At 47.3% G+C, this 20,327-nt stretch overlaps 1 protein-coding gene and 1 long non-coding RNA gene across 9 annotated transcripts in view; both read right to left on the minus strand.

Moving 5' to 3' along the window:
• The window catches only part of LOC140410179 (NACHT, LRR and PYD domains-containing protein 3-like), a 30,279-nt gene extending 15,282 nt beyond the window's left edge, over positions 1 to 14,997 (minus strand). Inside the window, exons 1-5 of the mRNA XM_072498162.1 lie at positions 14,869 to 14,997; positions 11,552 to 11,644; positions 9,696 to 9,862; positions 7,832 to 8,003; positions 7,661 to 7,726 (exon numbers count right to left, since the gene is read on the minus strand). Of these exons, the coding sequence (XP_072354263.1) occupies positions 7,661 to 7,726; positions 7,832 to 8,003; positions 9,696 to 9,862; positions 11,552 to 11,624 (478 nt within the window). The 5' untranslated portion in view covers positions 11,625 to 11,644; positions 14,869 to 14,997. The remainder of the gene's footprint in view (positions 1 to 7,660; positions 7,727 to 7,831; positions 8,004 to 9,695; positions 9,863 to 11,551; positions 11,645 to 14,868) is intronic.
• Positions 1 to 20,327, minus strand: part of LOC140410180 (uncharacterized) — a 424,392-nt gene that overhangs the window by 108,866 nt on the left and 295,199 nt on the right. The window lies entirely within an intron of this gene.

Raw genomic sequence — 20,327 nt, forward strand, 5'->3', positions numbered from 1 at the left:
TCCAAAATTGCCCTTAGTGTTGGGTGGGGTTACTGGGTTATGGGCATAGGGTGGAGGTGTTGACCTTGGGTAGGGTGCTCTTTCCAAGGACCGGTGCGGACTCGATGGGCCGAATGCCTCCTTCTGCACTGTAAATTCTACGATAATCTATGTCTTCTTTGGACATTAAAGGGTAATTTAACACAGCCAATCTACCTAACCTGCACATCTTTGGACAATGGGAAGAAACCAGATCACCCGGAGGAAACACACGCAGACACAGGGAGAACGTGCAAACTCCACATATAATCACCTCAGGCCAAAATTGAATCTGATCCCTGCCACTGTGAGGCAGCAGTACTAACCACTGTGCTGCTCCCAGATGTAGATCAATGTTATGTAGCTCTAGGGAGATGGATGTTAAAAGGGCAAAATTAGAAAGCTGATAGTTTAGATTAAGGCAAGTGCAAGAATGTCTGAAATATTTAATTCTGGCAAAAGAGAATTTTACTTGCAATGCTTTAATGGAATTGAAAAGTTAATTGCAAATAATGGCCGTAATGCAAATAATGGCCTCAAATTTTCAAAGGACCGTATTTGCTGACCCGCAACTGCACAAACTAGTAAATTAACTTGAAGCTCATGATGTCCTAGGTGGCCGCCTGCATCAAAGTATTTGTTTTTAAATTTTTCCAATAGGGGCAATTTAGCGTGGTCAATCCACCTACCGTGCGCATATTTTGGTTGTGGGAGTGACACCCACGCAGACATGGGGAGAATGTGCAAACTCCAGACAGACAGTGACCCGGGGCCATGATTGAATACGGATCTACGGCGCTGTGAGGCAGCAATGCTAACCAGTACGCCACCATGCTGCCCTGCTTGCATTAAAGCTGACCAAACTGAGGAATAACACTGTTCCACCTCCCCCTCCCCAGCCCTCATCAGATCTCTAGCGAGCTTTTACTAGCTCCTGTTTTCCACTCTTCAGCCTGCAGGAGCTATAAGGTTTCCAAAACCATTGAAAAGAGGAGGAAAAAAGGGCAATTTTTCTTTTGCATTGTAATAAGAAAGCAAATCAATAAACGGCATATCCACCTCAACATTGGCCGAGAAGCGAGATATCGGTGCTTGGGGTTATTACAGGGTAATTCTGACAGTGAGTTCCAAATTAGGCATATGGTTTTTTTTTGTCTGATATTCTCGCTAATTCTGCAATGTGCACAGACCTCACCCATAGCGCTGGACTTTCTGAGTCACCTGTCAGTGTGTACAGGGTTCACAGCGAATCAGGATCCTGCCAGGTGTGCACGGGGTTTCACAGTGTATCAGGATCTTGCCAAGTGTGTACAGGGTTTCACAGTGAATCAGGATCCTGCCAGGTGTATTCGGGGTGTCACAGTGTATCAGGATCCTGCCAGGTGTGTTCGGGGTGTCAAGTGTATCAGGATCCTGCTAGGTGTGTACGGGGTTTTAGTGTATCAGGATCCTGCCAGGTGTGTTCGGGGTGTCACAGTGTATCAGGATCCTGCTAGGTGTGTACGGGGTTTTAGTGTATCAGGATCCTGCCAGGTGTGTACAGGATTTCACAGTGTGTCAGGATCCTGCCGGCGTGTACGGGGTTTCAGTGTTTCACGATCCTGCCAGGTGTATACAGGGTTTCAGAGTGTATCAGGATCCTGCCACGTGTGTACGGGGTTTCACACTGTATCAGGATCCTGCCAGGTGTGTACAGGGCTTCACAGCGTATCCAGATCCTGCCAGGTGTGTACAGGGTTTCACAGTGTATCATGATCCTGCCAGGTGAGGACAGGGTTTCACAGTAAATCAGGATCCTGCCAGGTGTGTACAGGGCTTCACAGTGTATCAGGATTCTGCCTGGTGCGTACAGAGTTTCACAGTGTATCAGGATCCTGCCAGGTGTGGACAGGGTTTCACAGTGTATCAGGATCCTGCCAGATGTGTACAGGGTGTCACAGTGTATCAGGATCCTGCCAGGTATGTACAGGGTTTCAGAGTGTATCAGGATCCTGCCACGTGTGTACGGGGTTTCACACTGTATCAGGATCCTGCCAGGTGTGTACAGGGTGTCAGTGTATCAGGATCCTGCCAGGTGTGTACAGGGTTTCACAGTGAATTGGAATCTTGCTAGGTGTGTACATGGATTCACAATATATCAGGATCCTGCCAGGTGTGTACGGGGTTTTACAGTGTATCAGGATCCTGCCAGGTGTGTACAGGATTTCAGTGTGTCAGGATCCTACCGGCGTTTCAGTGTTTCCAGATCCTGCCAGGTGTGTACAGGGTTTCACAGTGTATCATGATCCTGCCAGGTGTGTACAGGGCTTCACAATGTATCAGGATACTGCCGTGTGTGTACAGAGTCTCACAGTGAATCAGGATTCGGCCAGGTTTGTACAGAGTTTCAGTGTATCAGGATCCTGCCAGGTGTGTACGGGGATTCAGTGTATCAGGATCCTGCCAGGTGCGTACGGGGTTTCAATGTATCAGGATCCTGCCAGGTGTGTACAGGGATTCACAGTGTATCAGGATCCTGCCAGGTGCGTACGGGGTTCCAATGTATCAGGATCCTGCCAGGAGTACAGGGTTTCAGTGTATCAGGATCCTGCCAGGTGTGTACAGGGTTTCACAGTGTATTAGGATCCTGCCAGGTATGTGCAGGGTTTCACAGTGTATCAGGATCCTGCCAGGTGTGTACAGGGTTTCACAGTGTATCAGGATCCTGCCAGGTATGTGCAGGTTTTCACAGTGTATCAGGATCCTGCCAGGTGTGTACAGGGTTTCACAGTGTATCAGGATCCTGCCAGGTATGTGCAGGGTTTCACAGTGTATCAGGATCCTGCCAGGGTTTCACAGTGTATCAGGATCCTGCCAGGTGTGTACAGGGTTTCAGTGTATCAGGATCCTGCCAGGTGTGATCAGTGTTTCACAGTGTATCAGGATCCTGCCAGGTATGTACAGGGTTTCACAGTGTGTCAGGATCCTGCCAGCTATGTACAGGGTTTCAGTGTATCAGGTTCCTGCTAGGTGTGTACGGTTTCACAGTGTATCGGGGTCCTGCCAGGTGTGTACAGGGTTTCAGTGTATCAGGCTCCTGCCAGATGTGTACAGGGTTTCAGTGTAACAAAATCCTGCCAGTTGTGATCTGTGACATTTGTGCCAGTGACCTGGCAGGACCCTGATACACTACGAAACCTAATACACACCTGGCAGGCTCCTCATACACTGTGAAACCATAAGACCATAAGACATAGGAGCAGAATTAGGTCACTTGGCCCATCGAATCTGCTCCGCCATTCAATCATGGTTGATATTTTCTCATCCCCATTGTCCTGCCTTCTCCCCATAACCCCTGAATCAGAATCCTGCCAGGTGTGTACGGGGTTTCAGTATATCCGGGTCCTGCCAAGTATGTACAGGATTTCACAGTGTATCAGGATCCTGCCAGGCGTGTAGAGGGTTTTGCACTGTATCAGAATCCTGCCAGATATGTGACGAATGTGATATAAAATAGTTACTTTAGAGATATTAGTTAATGTAATGTAGAAATAAGCCACTTTGATTCTGGTTAGTTCATAGACAAAGGATTTTAGACCGCATGGAAAAAGCAGGAAGAGGTGTGTCTACGAGAGTGATGCTGGATTGATAGGGGCCGGAGAAAGGGATTGGAAGTGAGCCAATCAGAATAGATCAAACAGGTCAGGAGGGACATAGGATGACCTATGGGCGTCGAGTATGTAAAACTTGATGCCATTTGAATGTATCAGTACAGAGCTCTTTGTCTTATCCTCACTTGGTCCCGGAGCTGCAGAGAGCAGGATGTTATCTGTATCACTGTGGACTAAGTTTAGCTTGCAGGCTGAATAAAATAACTAATGTTATACCTGCAAATCCATCCAGACTTTTATTGGGGCAAGACTGACGGGTAAAGAAACTTGGGATTCTACATATGTACAGGGTTTTACAGTGTATCAGGATCCTGCCAGGTGTGATCAGTGTTTCACACTGTATCAGGATCCTGCCAGGTATGTACAGGGTTTCAGTGTATCAGGCTCCTGCCAGGTGTGTACGGTTTCACAGTGTATCAGGATCCTGCCAGATGTATACAGGGTTTCACAGTGTATCAGGATCCTGCCAGGCGTGTAGAGGGTTTCGCACTGTATCAGAATCCTGCCAGGTATGTACAGGGTTTTACAGTGTATCAGGATCCTGCCAGGTGTGATCAGTATTTCACAGTGTATCAGGATCCTGCCAGGTATGTACAGGGTTTCACAGTGTATCAGGATCCTGCCAGGTATGTACAGGGTTTCAGTGTATCAGTCTCCTGCCAGGTGTGTATGGTTTCACAGTGTATCAGGATCCTGCCAGATGTATGCAGGGTTTCACAGTGTATCAGGATCCTGCCAGGTGTGTACAGGGTTTCAGTGTATCAGGCTCCTGCCAGATGTGTACAGGGTTTCAGTGTATCAAAATCCTGCCAGCTGTGATCTGTGACATTTGTGCCAGTGACCTGGCAGGACCCTGATACACTACGAAACCTAATACACACCCGGCAGGCTCCTGATACACTGTGAAACCATAAGGCCATAAGACATAGGAGCAGAATTAGGTCACTTGGCCCATCGAGTCTGCTCCACCATTCAATCATGGTTGATTATTTCTCATCCCCATTGTCCTGCCTTCTCCCCATAACCCCTGAATCAGAATCCTGCCAGGTGTGTACGGGGTTTCAGTGTATCAGGATCCTGCCAAGTATGTACAGGGTTTCACAGTGTATCAGGATCCTGCCAAGCGTGTACAGGGTTTCGCACTGTATCAGAATCCTGCCAGGTATGTACAGGGTTTTACAGTGTATCAGGATCCTGCCAGGTGTGATCAGTGTTTCACAGTGTATCAGGATCCTGCCAGGTGCGTACAGGGTTTCACAGTGCGTCAGGATCCTGCCAGGTGTGTACAGGGTTTCACAGTGTATCAGGATCCTGCCAGGTGTGCACAAGGTTTTGGTGTATCTGGATCCTGCCAGGTGTGTACAGGGTTTCACAGTGTATCAGGATCCTGCCAGGTGTGTATGAGGTTTCACAGTGCATCAGGATCATGCCAGGTGTGTGCAAGGTTTCAGTATATCCGGCTCCTGCCAGGAGTGCACAAGGTTTCACAGTGAATCTAGATCCTGCCAGGTGTGTACGTTGTTTCACAGTGAATCAGAATCCCGCCAGATGTGTACAGGGTTTCACAATGAATCAGGATCCTGCCAGGTGTGTACAGGGTTTCACAGTGTATCAGGATCCTGCCAGGTGTATACAGGGTTTCACAGTGTATCAGGATCCTGCCAGGTGTGTACAGGGTTTCACAGTGTATCAGGATCCTGCCAGGTATGTGCAGGGTTTCACAGTGTATCAGGATCCTGCCAGGGTTTCACAGTGTATCAGGATCCTGCCAGATGTATACAGGGTTTCACAGTGAATCAGGATCCTGCCAGGCGTGTAGAGGGTTTCGCACTGTATCAGAATCCTGCCAGGTATGTACAGGGTTTTACAGTGTATCAGTATCCTGCCAGGTGTGTACAGGGTTTCACAGTGTATCAGGATCCTGCCAGGTATGTGCAGGGTTTCACAGTGTATCAGGATCCTGCCAGGGTTTCACAGTGTATCAGGATCCTGCCAGATGTATACAGGGTTTCACAGTGTATCAGGGTCCTGCCAGGCGTGTAGAGGGTTTCGCACTGTATCAGAATCCTGCCAGGTATGTACAGGGTTTTACAGTGTATCAGGATCCTGCCAGGTGTGTTCAGGCTTTCACAGTGTATCAGGATCCTGCCAGGTGTGTACAGGGTTTCACAGTGTATCAGGATCCTGCCAGGTATGTACAGGGTTTCAGTGTAACAAAATCCTGCCAGTTGTGATCTTTGACATTTGTGCCAGTGACCTGGCAGGATCTGATACACTACGAAACCTAATACACACCTGGCAGGCTCCTGATACACTGTGAAACCATAAGACCATAAGACATAGGAGCAGAATTAGGTCACTTGGCCCATCGAGTCTGCTCCGCCATTCAATCATGGTTGATATTTTCTCATCCCCATTGTCCTGCCTTCTCCCCATAACCCCTGAATCAGAATCCTGCCAGGTGTGTACGGGGTTTCAGTGTATCAGGATCCTGCCAGGTGTGTACAGGGTTTCACACTGTATCAGGATCCTACCAGGTGTGTACAGGGTTTCAGTGTATCAGGATCCTGCCAGGTGTGTACAGGGTTTCACAGTGTATCAGGATCCTGCCAGGCATGTACAGGGTTTCAGTGTATCAGGCTCCTGCCAGGTGTGTACGGTTTCACAGTGTATCAGGATCTTGCCAGGCGTGTAGAGGGTTTCGCACTGTATCAGAATCCTGCCAGGTATGTACAGGGTTTTACAGTGTATCAGGATCCTGCCAGGTGTGATCAGTGTTTCACAGTGTATCAGGATCCTGCCAGGTATGTACAGGGTTTCACAGTGTATCAGGATCCTGCCAGGCATGTACAGGGTTTCAGTGTATCAGGCTCCTGCCAGGTGTGTACGGTTTCACAGTGTATCAGGATCTTGCCAGGCGTGTAGAGGGTTTCGCACTGTATCAGAATCCTGCCAGGTATGTACAGGGTTTTACAGTGTATCAGGATCCTGCCAGGTGTGATCAGTGTTTCACAGTGTATCAGGATCCTGCCAGGTATGTACAGGGTTTCACAGTGTATCAGGATCCTGCCAGGCATGTACAGGGTTTCAGTGTATCAGGCTCCTGCCAGGTGTGTACGGTTTCACAGTGTATCAGGATCCTGCCAGGTGTGTACAGGGTTTCAGTGTATCAGGCTCCTGCCAGATGTGTACAGGGTTTCAGTGTATCAAAATCCTGCCAGCAGTGATCTGTGACATTTGTGCCAGTGACCTGGCAGGATATGGTACACTACGAAACCTAATACACACCTGGCAGGCTCCTGATACACTGTGAAACCATAAGACCATAAGACATAGGAGCAGAATTAGGTCACTTGGCCCATCGAGTCTGCTCCGCCATTCAATCATGGTTGATATTTTCTCATCCCCATTGTCCTGCCTTCTCCCCATAACCCCTGAATCAGAATCCTGCCAGGTGTGTATGGGGTTTCAGTGTATCAGGATCCTGCCAAGTATGTACAGGGTTTCACAGTGTATCAGGATCCTGCCAGGCATGTACAGGGTTTCGCACTGTATCAGAATCCTGCCAGGTATGTACAGGGTTTTACAGTGTATCAGGATCCTGCCAGGTGTGATCAGTGTTTCACAGTGTATGAGGATCCTGCCAGGTATGTACAGGGTTTCACAGTGTATCAGGATCCTGCCAGGTATGTCCAGGGTTTCACAGTGTATCAAGATCCTGCCAGGTGTGATCAGTGTTTCACAGGTGAAAACAGTCAGCTGCTGAAAATGCTGATGTAACACAATGTTGGCATATTTAAAGACTATGTCAGATCAGATTAATTTCAAGTTGATTATAAAATTAAAAGTTAAGGTTTGAAGACAAAAATCACTTTGTTTTCCAAGATCATGGACATCTGATTCACAGATTTTGACAATTTCCAAGTAAACCAATAGTCAAACGACCCAATTTTCATAAGTGGAATAAATGGTTTGAAATCTCTATTGCATACCTTTTAGCTGACTGGATGCTTCGGATATATCCTGTGGTTTGTCCAAATAATCGAATGAATCAGAACCTATTGAAAGCAATTAAATTGCACAAAGTCAGATGTGTGTAATACAACCTTACAAACTGCAGCGTTTGAATTTGAAACTCAATGCATTGTGTAATTTAACCCTACCAAGTTCTTGTATTTCTTTCAGTATCTTATCCAATTCTGGTAACCCATCGCAGATCTTCACAAAAGATTCCCACATCACCCTTCGGGCCCGAGGGCCTTTCTCCATCACCAGATTTAAGAGAAGTTTGGAACTGTCAGCCTTGCTTTTCTTCTCTGCAAGCTCAGTAATTTTCTGTAAACAACAACAATTAATATACTGAGGACCAGACTGGAAGACAAACTTTGAAAATGTAATGGAAAAATGTGTGCAGTGATGGGACTTTCCAAGCTGTTTTAAGCACATAAAGCAGTCACTGGACTGGTTATTGATCCATTCCGAACAGACTGAAAACTCTGTTCACGTCTTTATTCACCATTGATGACAAATCAATGTCAATAAATAAATTGAAATGTTTTTTTTTTTGTCCTTCAGGGTCCAATATGACATGAACTTACTAAACTTGACACGTTGTCTTCGCACACTTACTTTCTGCCATCACACTTTGTACGAAGTCTTACAACACCAGGTTAAAGTCCAACAGGTTTGTTTCGATGTCACTAGCTTTCGGAGCGCTGCTCCTTCCTCAGGTGAATGAAGAGGTCTGTTCCAGAAACACACATATAGACAAATTCAAAGATGCCAAACAATGCTTGGAATGTGACATCCTTTCCTGCAGCGTATGAGGTAGACAACGGGTAGTAGTGGGGGTGTGGGGATGAGTCATGCCCACACCCCCACTACTTGCCTTCAAACAACCGCGCAACCTCAAACGAACCATTGTTTGCAGCAAACTACCCAGTCTTCAGAACAGTGACCACGACACCACACCACCCTGCCATGGCAATCTCTGCAAGACGTGCCAGATCATCGACATGGATACCACTATTACACGTGAGAACACCACCCACCAGGTACGCGGTACATACTCGTGCGACTCGGCCAACGTTGTCTACCTCATACGCTGCAGGAAAGGATGTCCCGAAGCGTGGTACATTGGCGAGACCATGCAGACGCTGCGACAACGAATGAACGGACATCGCGCAACAATCACCAGGCAGGAATGTTCCCTTCCAGTCGGGGAACACTTCAGCAGTCAAGGGCATTCAGCCTCTGATCTCCGGGTAAGCGTTCTCCAAGGCGGCCTTCAGGACGCGCGACAACGCAGAAACGCCGAGCAGAAACTTATAGCCAAGTTCTGCACACATGAGTGCGGCCTCAAGTGGGTCCTGGGATTCATGTCGCATTACATTCATCCCCCACCACCTGGCCTGCGAAATCCTACCAACTGTCCTGGCTTGATACAATTCACAACTCTTTAACCTGGGGTTACCCCATCTCTGGATCTGTAAAGATTTAATCACCTGCTAATGGTCACATTCCAAGCATTGTTTGGCATCTTTGAATTTGTCTATATATGTGTTTCTGGAACATACCTCTTCATTCACCTGAGGAAGGAGCAGTGCTCCGAAAGCTAGTGACATCGAAACAAACCTGTTGGACTTTAACCTGGTGTTGTAAGACTTCGTACTGTGCTCACCCCAGTCCAACGCCGGCATCTCCACATCATCACACTTTGTGATCTACTTAGAAATAAAACAGCAAATCAGAACACTGGTGACAGTGAAGGGGCACTTCTGAAGTCTGGGAAACAGTGGTAAAACTGAGAACGTAGACATTGCTGGACGTGTTCTTTGGAATGACGTGAGCAAGTAGACCAAGTGTCTGTAGCGGAACATGTAAGGGTCATGGATCATTGTTACAAGGTTTAGATTGGATAAGGAAAATGGGTAATCTAGAGTAAGAATAATTAACTTGGGCCAACTTCATCAGGGTAACAATGGATCTGACCTTGATAAAGAGAGCATAATCATTTTTCTTACTTACTTGATACTCTTGCCCACTGAAATTGTCACTGTCTTTTAACATGAGACTGAGTCCCTCTATACCTCCTTCCATCGCCTGTTCCAGTCTGTCCCAGTAGAATTTAATCAACTGGAACAGTCGGTAATCGTCACACTTTTTCAAGACCTCCGTGATGGCAGAGGGAGTATCTGTGAATACAAATAGCCACACTGTGTGAAAACCTACATGTACCAAGTGTGTGACACTCCAAAAATCTCGAAAGACAATTCTGAAAAAGTGTGCAAAATTTTTTAAACAAACCTTTGCCCAAGCCTCTTTTGAATCGGTACATGTTCATTAGTTCAACCTTACAATACAGATCAACTATCTGCAATAACCACAGATGAATATGCTGCTTCCTGTCCTATTCCTTAACTGTATATATATATTGAATCTATCTTAACTCATGGCAATATCCTTAAATTCTCATGCTGTCAGATAATCCTTTTTTAATACTGGAACCCACAGCTAGTTTTTCACTCGAATCTGGATCATTTAACTGAGTCTTATGTACAGTCACATCATCCAGAAGGACAACTGTAGGAAGGTTGGAACATCATCACCCCCCCATTTCCACTCCCACACCATCCAAACTATTGCACTCCTTCATCACTACTGGGTCAAAATAATGAATCTTCCCACCCAAGTTTCACATTCAATAATTTCACCAATTCTGGTCTCTAATCTCAACCCAGATACAGCTATTTTCAATCCTCAGACAGAGCAGCTGATGCCATTCCCACTGGTCCATTCATTTTGTTTGTAAAACCATCGCTGTTGGTTGATTTATATCGCAGTTGAACCCTTCCACTTAGTTGCAATTGGTGTACTGCCCTAAGAAAGTCAACCTTTCTATCCTGTTCCAGCCCAACTGCTGCACATTAACCTGCCTCATATTTCCCTCTGAAGCAGCCCAGTACATTGTGTCTGTATCCACATCTCAAGGACTATAGTGATTCAAGAAGGCAGCATATCTAACCTTCTCAAAGGCAATTAGGAAAGGGTTACACGTGCAGCTTTTGTCAGTGACACTCACAAATTAAAAAAAATTTCAATGCCTGGTTTTCCCATCTGGCATCTACATTTTTACCTTGCCTTCAGAAAGAGATTTCCAACAGTGTTATGGATTTCAACCATGATGATTTTCATCTCTCCTTTCCGGATTTAGTTCCACCTGTTCGTGAACATTTTGACTTCTTGCATCCGAAAGGTAACTGTTATAACCCCAAAGGAGGTCCCGGGATCAGGGCCCTTCGGTTTCTCATGATCTCCCCAGAATATAAACTTCCCCTTTAAGGGGGAGGGGTTCCCCTTAACAAGGAGAGCCCCAGCATGTATAAAAAGCCCGGTCTGGGTGCAGTTCGGGGAAGGAGACCCTTAGGAGAGTGGAGTTTTGAATTTGTATTGGAATAAACCTTGTTCGTTAATTCTACTTATTGTCTATGTGTTATACTTACCGCAGATTCAACAGCAACAGAACATTTGTGACTTACTCAACACTGAAGAAGACAGTACCCCATACACATTTTTCCGGTTACAATAGCTCACCTATTTCTTGCTTCATCAGCATACCATCCCCACCCCATGCTGGTTGGCATCCTGATTCTTGACATCAAGCTGCAGACCAAGCTCTGGGTCACTGCCTCAATCCAGTCCCCGGATACTCGTTATTTATTGCGCAGTTCTCATATTCAGGGGCCGCCTCCACTATTGCAACCTCCCTCCAGGTAGTCTGTTTGCCACTCATCCCATCCTACATATCTCTGCATGAGTCGCAGGTTCTTTCTCAAGATTAGACTCTTTGTCAGGAGTACATTATACAGTATTTGAATTAATACCTGTGTCCATTTTCATTTTTTTGGATGGTGTTGGACCTTCCCCATTGTTTGAACCTTCTTCAACTTGAGCCATGTTGACAGGCGTCCCAGAATCTGCAATGTTATATGAAAATATTAAAATGAAAAGGAGACCATTGCTTTATTCAACAATATGTCATTCCCTCCTTCCCCATCAGTACAACAGCTGTTCTGAGCATTTCTGAGATCGAGCATTTGCACAGTGTTACAATGAACACTCCCATGTCAGGTGTCATACACAGCGCTGCTCAGAGAAATCCAGTAAGTTCCACGACCCTGTTTCAGGTCGGCTTGTATCAGCCAAGACACCATACTGAAAGCTGCCTTTGGGAAGAAAGTCAGCCTTAATTCCGAGTCGGAGAATATTCTACAGATAAATATGGAATGGGTAATGATTGATGAATTAAATGATCCTTCACACAGTTTTAGAGTCTGGTGATATCGTACATTTTTATTCAAATTATGCTTCATATGTTTAATTTTTTTGAGTGTTCATATTGTACAATTTAATAAATATCGTTCCAAGCACACAATGTATATCAGTGTGATTTCTCTGGTCTCTACCAGCAGTGACACAACCTTGTGTTAATGGAAATAAGATCTGGATAGTCCTTCAATTTGAATACATTCATCATCTCTTATGGTCTGTGTCTAATTAGTGGAGTAGGAAGTGGGAATGTTTACCATGGTTCCATTGTTTAAGGTTACATAATTTATATATCAATGAGGCAAGGCACAGAAATGATTGCGCACACATACATATATATATGCATTTTTATATATAGTATCGCTCAATGTATCTTTTTCTATTGCTATACACAAACAGATATATATTTGTTTATGGCATTTATAAGTGTCAGATTTGATGACTGTTTTGAATCGTATTCTATTTTTGTTCATGGCATTTTGTTGAACATGTGCCCGGCACATCAACTTCCCTTCATTCAGGGCAGCACGGTGGCGCAGTGGTAGCACTGCAGTCTCATGGCGCCGAGGTCCCAGGTTCGATGCCAGCTCTGGGTCACTGTCCGTGTGGAGTTTGCACATTCTCCCCGTGTTTGCGTGGGTTTCGCCCCCACAACCCAAAGATGTACAAAGTAGGTGGATTGAACACCCTAAATTGCCTCTTAATTGGAAAAAATGAATTGGGTACTCTAAATTTGAAAAAAAGCTTCCCTTCATTCCCCACTGCCCAACTCTAAAAATGACTTGGTCGCTGAACAGTCATTTCTCTAAACTACGAGGCTGAAGCAGGCTGATGATGGCAATGTAACAGAGCTGGGTGGAGGCGATCATTCCAATGGATAGATTATGTTCGAAGCACAGCCGATCACAAATGAAACACACACTCAAGTTGTGAACAGTACGGCTCAAACCAAGACAGGATCTGGGATACAGATGATTAAAAGGCTGAAGATGACTAAAAAGTAATGCTAAATTAGTCGTGGAACAGAGTGCTTCCTCCGGGGCAGTCTAGAACGAGAGGGAGCAAATATAAAACGGAACTGAAGAGAAACTGCTTCTCCCAAAGCGTAGTGAACCTGAGGTGAGTAAAATTAGACAGATTTTTAATTATTAATGAGTTGAAGGGTTATGGAGAACGGGGAAGATGGCGGAGTTAAGGCCATGATGAGATCAGCCATGGTTAAATGGCAGAGCAGACTCAATGGGCCTCAAGAGCATAAGACATAGGAGCAGAATTAGGCCACTCGGCCCATCGAGTCTGCTCCGCCATTCAATCAGGGCAAATGACCCGATTCTGCTCCTATATCTTATGAATTTGTAACCAAAGAGAAAATACCGGAAAATCTCAACAGGTCTGGCAGCATCTGTAGGGAGAGCAAGGAGTGAACGTTTTGAGTCCAGATGACCCTTTGTCAAAGCTAAAAGACTTAGAAAGTGGGAAATATTTATACTGTGGGATGAGAGAATGAAAGATGAGTCATAGTCACAGAAATCAAGGGAACAGAGTGCCAATAGCCACAGAAACCAAGGGGAAAGAGCGCTAATGGCAATCCCCAGAGTACAAAACGTGTGAAAGGCCAAACAGCAGACAAACTAACATCAGAGGGTAAACTGTGACAGATGTAGATGTGGAGGGAGGGAAAGGGGAAGCAAAGGGGAGAAAAGGTAAGGAAAGGGGGGGATAAATATATATAAAGACAAGAAAGAAAGAAATGGCGAAAGATAGTTGAAACGAAATGGGATGAAAACAAGGGGATCGAGATGGGGTAGAGCTAATCACCGAAAGTTGTTAAGAATCATAGATATTACAGCGCAGAAAGAGGCCATTCGGCCCATCGAGTCTGCACCGGCTCTTGGAAAGAGCACCCTACCCAAGCCCACACCTTCACCCTACCCCCATAACCCAGTAACCCCACCCAACACTAAGGGCATTCGATGTTGAGACCGGAAGGCCTAACCGGAAGATGAGATGTTGTTCGTCCAGTTTGCGTTGAGCTTCACTGGAACATTGCAGCAGGCCAAGGACAGACATGTGGGCATGGGAGCAGGGTATTGGCCAGGGACCGACGCGTTGGAAGGGAAAATGCAGGAAAATCTCAGCAGGTCTGGCAGCATCGGTCGGGAGAGAGAAGAGCGAACGTTTCGAGTCCAGATGGCCCTCTGTCGAACATAAAATGGTTTCAGATTCCAGCATCGGCAGTAATTTGCCTTTTTTCTTTTTTTTAATTACTTTTTCTGAGTTACCAAGCCAGGGCTCAAAGTGTGGGTCAGGGGCGAACCCCTAATCCAGCACCGCACCTGCTCCAAAAACCAATTTGAATTGAATCCAATTCATGGTCCCCACAAGAGACATACCAGATCTGAGCCAAAGGCTCAATCCACATTACACTTGGTCTTGAATTTGTGAATGCCCCTTCTTGTTTCCGGTGTGGAACGCCCCCGCTCCCGACCTGCATAAATAAACGGCCCTGCCCTGCTATTGGCTGCAGACAGCTGATTGGCGGCCCTGTCTCCCAATCGGATCAAAGCATTCTCAAAGTCCCACCCACCCCTCATTGTTCAGACTCGCGCAGGTCGGGAATCAGAAGGCTGGCCGTTGAGTCGCCAGTGCGCGGGCCGCCCGGGGGCTGTCCGATCAACCGGAGTCGCGATCAAGAGAAAGAAGGCGGCTACTTCCCAGTTTAGGCCTCTGCCGCACTCCCCCCCCCCCCCCCCCTCCCCTCTTACGCGCGCGCAAAATGTGCTGCCGAATTTGCATTGAAAAACACAGTCCCACACGCCGGATCCAAACGTTATCTCTGTTTCTCTCTCTCCACCGACTTTGCCGGTCCTACCGAGTGTTCCGGCTTTTTCTTTCTGTCGCTAATTTCGATCAAAATAACCGCCTGCGGAACAGTCCGACTCCACCACAGTAATATGGCGTCCCCCAACGTGCTGCTTCCTGCGCAGGCGCAGGTGACGCTCCCTGAGGCAAATGCTCAGTGAGACGCCCCGTCACCCTCTGCTGCGCGTGCGCAATGCTGCTGCCGCCGCCGCCGGCCTCTCCATCCGGGGATTTGTCGTGGCCGGTGAGTTTTCCAACGGTGACGCGAATCGCGGGCTGTTGTGCGCGTGCGCTGACTGAGTCTGGTCGCCTTGGTTACAGTGGGCCAGGCGAGGTTCCTGGGTTGGATTCAGGACTCGGCTCTGACGCAATTGGTCAGCTCCAATATTGTCCAGAAAAACATGGAAGTCGCTAAGAAGGGGTGCTCTTTCCAAGGGCCGGTGCAGACTCGATGGGCTGATGGCCTCCTGCACAGTAAGAAGTCTGACAACACCAGGTTAAAATCCAACAGGTTTGTTTCAAACACTAGCTTTTGGAGCGCTGCTCCTTCCTCGGGTGCCTCCTGCACTGCAGGGCTTCTATAATCCTACGAGCGCAAGAGGCCTGGCAGCATCTGTGGAGAGAAAAACAGAGTACCACTCTTCATGGTTACAAGGATAGTTCAGGATAAAAACTAAATCATCTTTATTAGTGTCACAAGTCAGCTGTCTGTGCGGAGTCTGCACATCCTCCCCGTGTCTGCGTGGGTTTCCTCCGGGTGCTCCGGTTTCCTCCCACAGTCCAAAGATGTGCAGGTTGGGTGGATTGGCCATGATAAATTGCCCTTAATGTCCAAAATTGCCCTTAGTGTTGGGTGGGGTTACTGGGTGATGGGGATAGGGTGGAGATGTTGACCTTGGGTAGGGTGCTCTTTCCAAGAGCTGGTGCAGACTCGATGGGCTGAATGGTCTCCTGCACTGTAAATTCTATGATAATCTATGATATTAATACTACAATGAAGTTACTGTGAAAATCCCCTAGTCGCCACATTCCGCCGCCTGTTCAGGTATACTGAGGGAGAATTCAGAATGTCCAATTCATCTAACAACATGTCTTTCGGGACTTGTGGGAGGAAACCGGAGCACCCGGAGATAACCCATGCAGACACTGGGAGAACGTGCAGACTCCCCACAGAATGGGAATCGAACTCGGTCCCTGGACTGTGAAGCAACTGAGCTAAAGACTGAACCTGGTCAGACTTACAGAATTGTCACAGTGCAGAACAAGGCCACCTGGCCCATCGTGTTCCCACCGGCTCTCCAAATGAGGATCATGGCTCTGCCATTCATGCCTTTCCCCCTATCACTGTAATTGTTTCAAATCAAATTATCATCTGATGTCTCGATTGAACCTGTCTCCAGCACGCTTCCAGGCAGCGCCTACTAGACCTGAACCACTCTGAAAAAGTTTTTTTTTCCTCACATCACGTTTTCTTCTTTTGCAAATCACCTTAAATCCGTGCCCTCTTGTTCTTGATCCTTTTGTAAGAGGGAACAGTTTCTCCCCAACTACTTGGTCCTCATGACTTTGGTCACAGGGATGGTCTATGTTAAAAACTCAGGGAATGAATGGAACAGGGCTAATGTTCTTGAATGTAAAATAGTCATAGATGTTTACAGCATAGAAACAGGCGCTTCGGCCCAGCTTGTCCATGCCACGCAGTTTTTATCACTAAGCTCAGTGTTTTTCAAACTTCTTTTCCGGGGACCCATTTTTACCAACCAGCCAACATTCGGGACCCAACCCAGCCGACTTTTGCGACCCACGCCGGCAGACCTTTGCGACCCACTCCAGCCGACCTGCGCGACCCGCCATTTTCTCTTACCTTGTTTGTTGCTGGCAAAAATGCAGAAAATGGTTTTGGGCCCCTTTGGCCCCAATGGTCCCTTCGGCCCCTGTGCCCCCCGAACTTGGGACAAAAAAAAGCTGCGACCATTTAAAAAAAAAAAAATGTGGCCACACTGCGCATGCATGCCCAATCTTCGGTGCGCATGTGCATAGTTGCGCATGCGCACTGATGATCGGGCATGCATGCGCAGTGCAGCTGATTTATTTTTGTCTGTTCCTGGCCATTTTGAAGGCTCCTCGCAGCCGGCATTATTAAAAGCTGGCTGCTGGGGCTGTTGTGTGCGCATTTGCACGATCTGGAGCGCCACGACGGACGGCTCTATGACCCTCCCGCACTCGCCTGCGACCCAACCGCGGGTCGCGCCCCCAAGTTTGACTGCCTGACTAAGCTAGTCCCACTTGCCCACATTTGGCCCATATCCCTCTGTACCAACCCTGACTATGTAACTGTCTAACTTTTTTAAAGGAAACAATTGTACCCGCCTCTACCACTGCCTCTGGCTTCCCGTTCCAGATACTTCTTGGTCACGCCTTCAAAAACTCAATCAAATTCAGGAGACATGACTTTCCCCATGTTGAATCCCAAATTTCTTTATCCGTCAGTCTGGCCTCCATAAAAGTCGAGATGGATTTGCAGGTATAACATTCGTTGTTTTATTCAGCTTGCAAGCTACCTAGTCCACAATGATACAGATAACATGTTGCTCTCTGCAGGCCTGGGAACTAAGTGAATGTCCCAGACAAAGAGATCAGTACTGATACATTCAAATGGCATCAAGTTTCACATACTCGACACACATAGGTCATCCTATGTCCCTCCTGACTTGTTTGATCTATTCTGATTGGCTCACTTCCAATCCCTTTCTCCGGCCCCTATCAATTCAGCATCACTCTCATAGACACACCTCTTCCTGCTTTTGCCATGCGGTCTAAAATCCTTTGTCTCTACTTGCCAGAATCAAAGTGGCTTATTTCTACATTACATTAACTAATATCTCTAAAGTAACTATTTTATATCACATTCGTCATTCCCTCCTTTTATCATTCCATGATAACCGAACTATCCAATCCATAGCTACGGTTCCTCATCTAAAAAGATCCGTCGCTGCATTTCCAATTCCTGTCTTAGCCCCCCTTCATCTGCTTCACCCTCATGGATTTTAACAGTTAAATTTTTTGGGGCGGTGATCTGATCCAGTGCACCCCGCATTCTACCCATCACACATTTAAGGATGGCCAGGCCCACAAAGATGCAGCCGATAGCTACCACTAGATACATGGCCATATTTATCAACCAGTCCTTCCAACCTCCAAATCCCCAGTTACCCCAAGAGCCAGGATCCTGCATCCCGTCCAAGTGATCCCGTATGCGATCCATAAATTTAGTGATGTTAGCGGTCAAGTCTTGAACTCCCATGATACACTTGCCCTGCACTATGGCGCATACCCCACCCTCACGGGCCAGAAGATAGTCAAGAGCATACCGGTTCTGCATTGCAAACAACCGTAGCTGAGACAACTCCTTGGTTATTGCCCCGAGGGCTCCCAAGGTTTCATTTCCCAAGATGGTAAAGCCGCAAATAAAATAATTCCGATCACTGACAGCCAAGGAACCACCCACACCTCCCACTGTCAATACGCTCAGAATCCCCCACCCGGCTGAGTGGCCCCGGTTGGGTGCAAGAACCTGAGGTTTTTTCCAGTTCTCGCAAAATTCAGCAGAGACTGCCCGGCGTGCTAACTGATTATGCAGGTTCCACGCCGAAGGGCAGGGGACTGTGGTAGGGACTAGAGTCCCGATAGCAATTCGGCGGGGAAATGGGGGTTCGGCGGACAAAACGTTGGTCGCTGTACCATTAAATTAAAAAGTAGTATCCTTGCTCCGTGTTCAGGCTAGCATCACAATCAGCATATCGGTTGCGTAAGGACCCCCCAGTAGCCCAGTTTATCCAACTTTGAAACGCCCATTCGGGCCGCCTAGCAATGCGGAAAGCCCTAGTCCCAACAGTGATATGAGAGACATTCGCCCAGCCACAAAGGAGCTGGAGGCCGGCGTTCAAGGGAACGCAAGTGGTGTTGTAACAAACGCATTGGCCAGACGCCTGAGTGATATGGCACCTCCTGTCCGTACAGGTGGGGAACAGACATGTTATATTTGTGTCCACCTCTACCAGCAAACAGCCATATCCTTCACTGCTGAAGCAATTCTCGTACGACCGGGAATCCCTATTGGGAGTGAAGTGGCTAGGTATGTACGCCCTCCACCGTCGCAGCCTATCGTACTGTGAATGGGAATTATCCCGAGGAAGGGGAAGGTAAATAGCCGGTGGTGCTGAACCCGGATCGTAAGGAAGAGTGACCTGCTCGGGCAGTGGCTCGGAATGCTGACAATGAACCACCGTTTGGGGAGTGCCCCAAAGCGGTGAAACAGAAAATAACCTAGACACCGCTGCGGGGTTTGGGTAGCAGACAACCCGTCCCTGGCCATACAAGCGGTGGTAAATCTGGTAGAAGAGATTCATACTACCCGGGTTTTCCTCAGTTTGGCCTTTAATTAACTTAAGTGTATCTCCCGGTAACCTACGTTCTAGCTGTACTTCCCTTCTCATACGCCCCATCCTCTCTCTAGTCCCTTTCACTTTCTCATAGCCTCTTCCTACGCTCTTCTGACAGCCTGATTTTACCTTTATTGCACCACTCTTAACACATCCAAAATCAAATTTACATGTATTCCAAAAACAAGGCAATGTCCATATAATGTTCCCTTCCCATCGCCGGGACCGGTGCAACTGCTTCATGACTCCTGCATTCTCCTTAACTTTGATGACCTTCCATGAGTCGATACCATGTCCTCGTATATGGGGGCAGCGAAGAACATCACCTTTGCATAGGTGATGTATCCTTGTAGATTGGTTGGGGCTGCACAGATACATAATATTCCCCTTTTCCATGTCCATCGCCAATAACACGCCAAGCGAAGTGAGGCCAAATATCATACAGACGATGCGTAGCCACTCCATCATGCTCCACACCCGTAAAATAGCACTGGAGAAGGGAGGCAGGTTAGTATCCGACCTTTTACAGTAGTGGAGATGGACTCAATTTACAGTGATGTAGGTGGACCCAAGCACTTCGCCCCTCCACTTTAACTGCTGTGGGGGTGGTAAGGAGAACTTGGAAGGGCCCGTCCCATCGCGGCTCCGACCCCTTCCTAGTCCAATTTTTGACCATGACATAACTACCGGGCTGGACTGAAAGTGAGCTAGGTAATGGGAGTGATGGCTGGTGAGCCGCGCGGACCTGGCCATGGAGTTCCTTGAGCACTTGCGTGAGGGCTAGAACATAGGTCATCTCTTCAGTCATCTGATGAAACTGAACCAGTCTGGGAACCTGCAGGCTCCAGGGAGTTCTAAGAGGCCTGCCATAAAGAATCTCGGCGGGAGAGAGCCGGGCCGGTCCCGCAGGTGTAACCCGCAGCTGGAAGAGGGCAACGGGGAGCAACTTAAGCCATGTCAGTCCCGTGTCTGCTCTTAATTTAGCCAATTTAGTTTTGAGGGTCTGATTGTGTCTCTCAACCAACCC

The sequence above is a fragment of the Scyliorhinus torazame genome, chromosome 4 (assembly GCF_047496885.1).
Source record: "Scyliorhinus torazame isolate Kashiwa2021f chromosome 4, sScyTor2.1, whole genome shotgun sequence".
Lineage (NCBI taxonomy): Eukaryota > Metazoa > Chordata > Chondrichthyes > Carcharhiniformes > Scyliorhinidae > Scyliorhinus > Scyliorhinus torazame.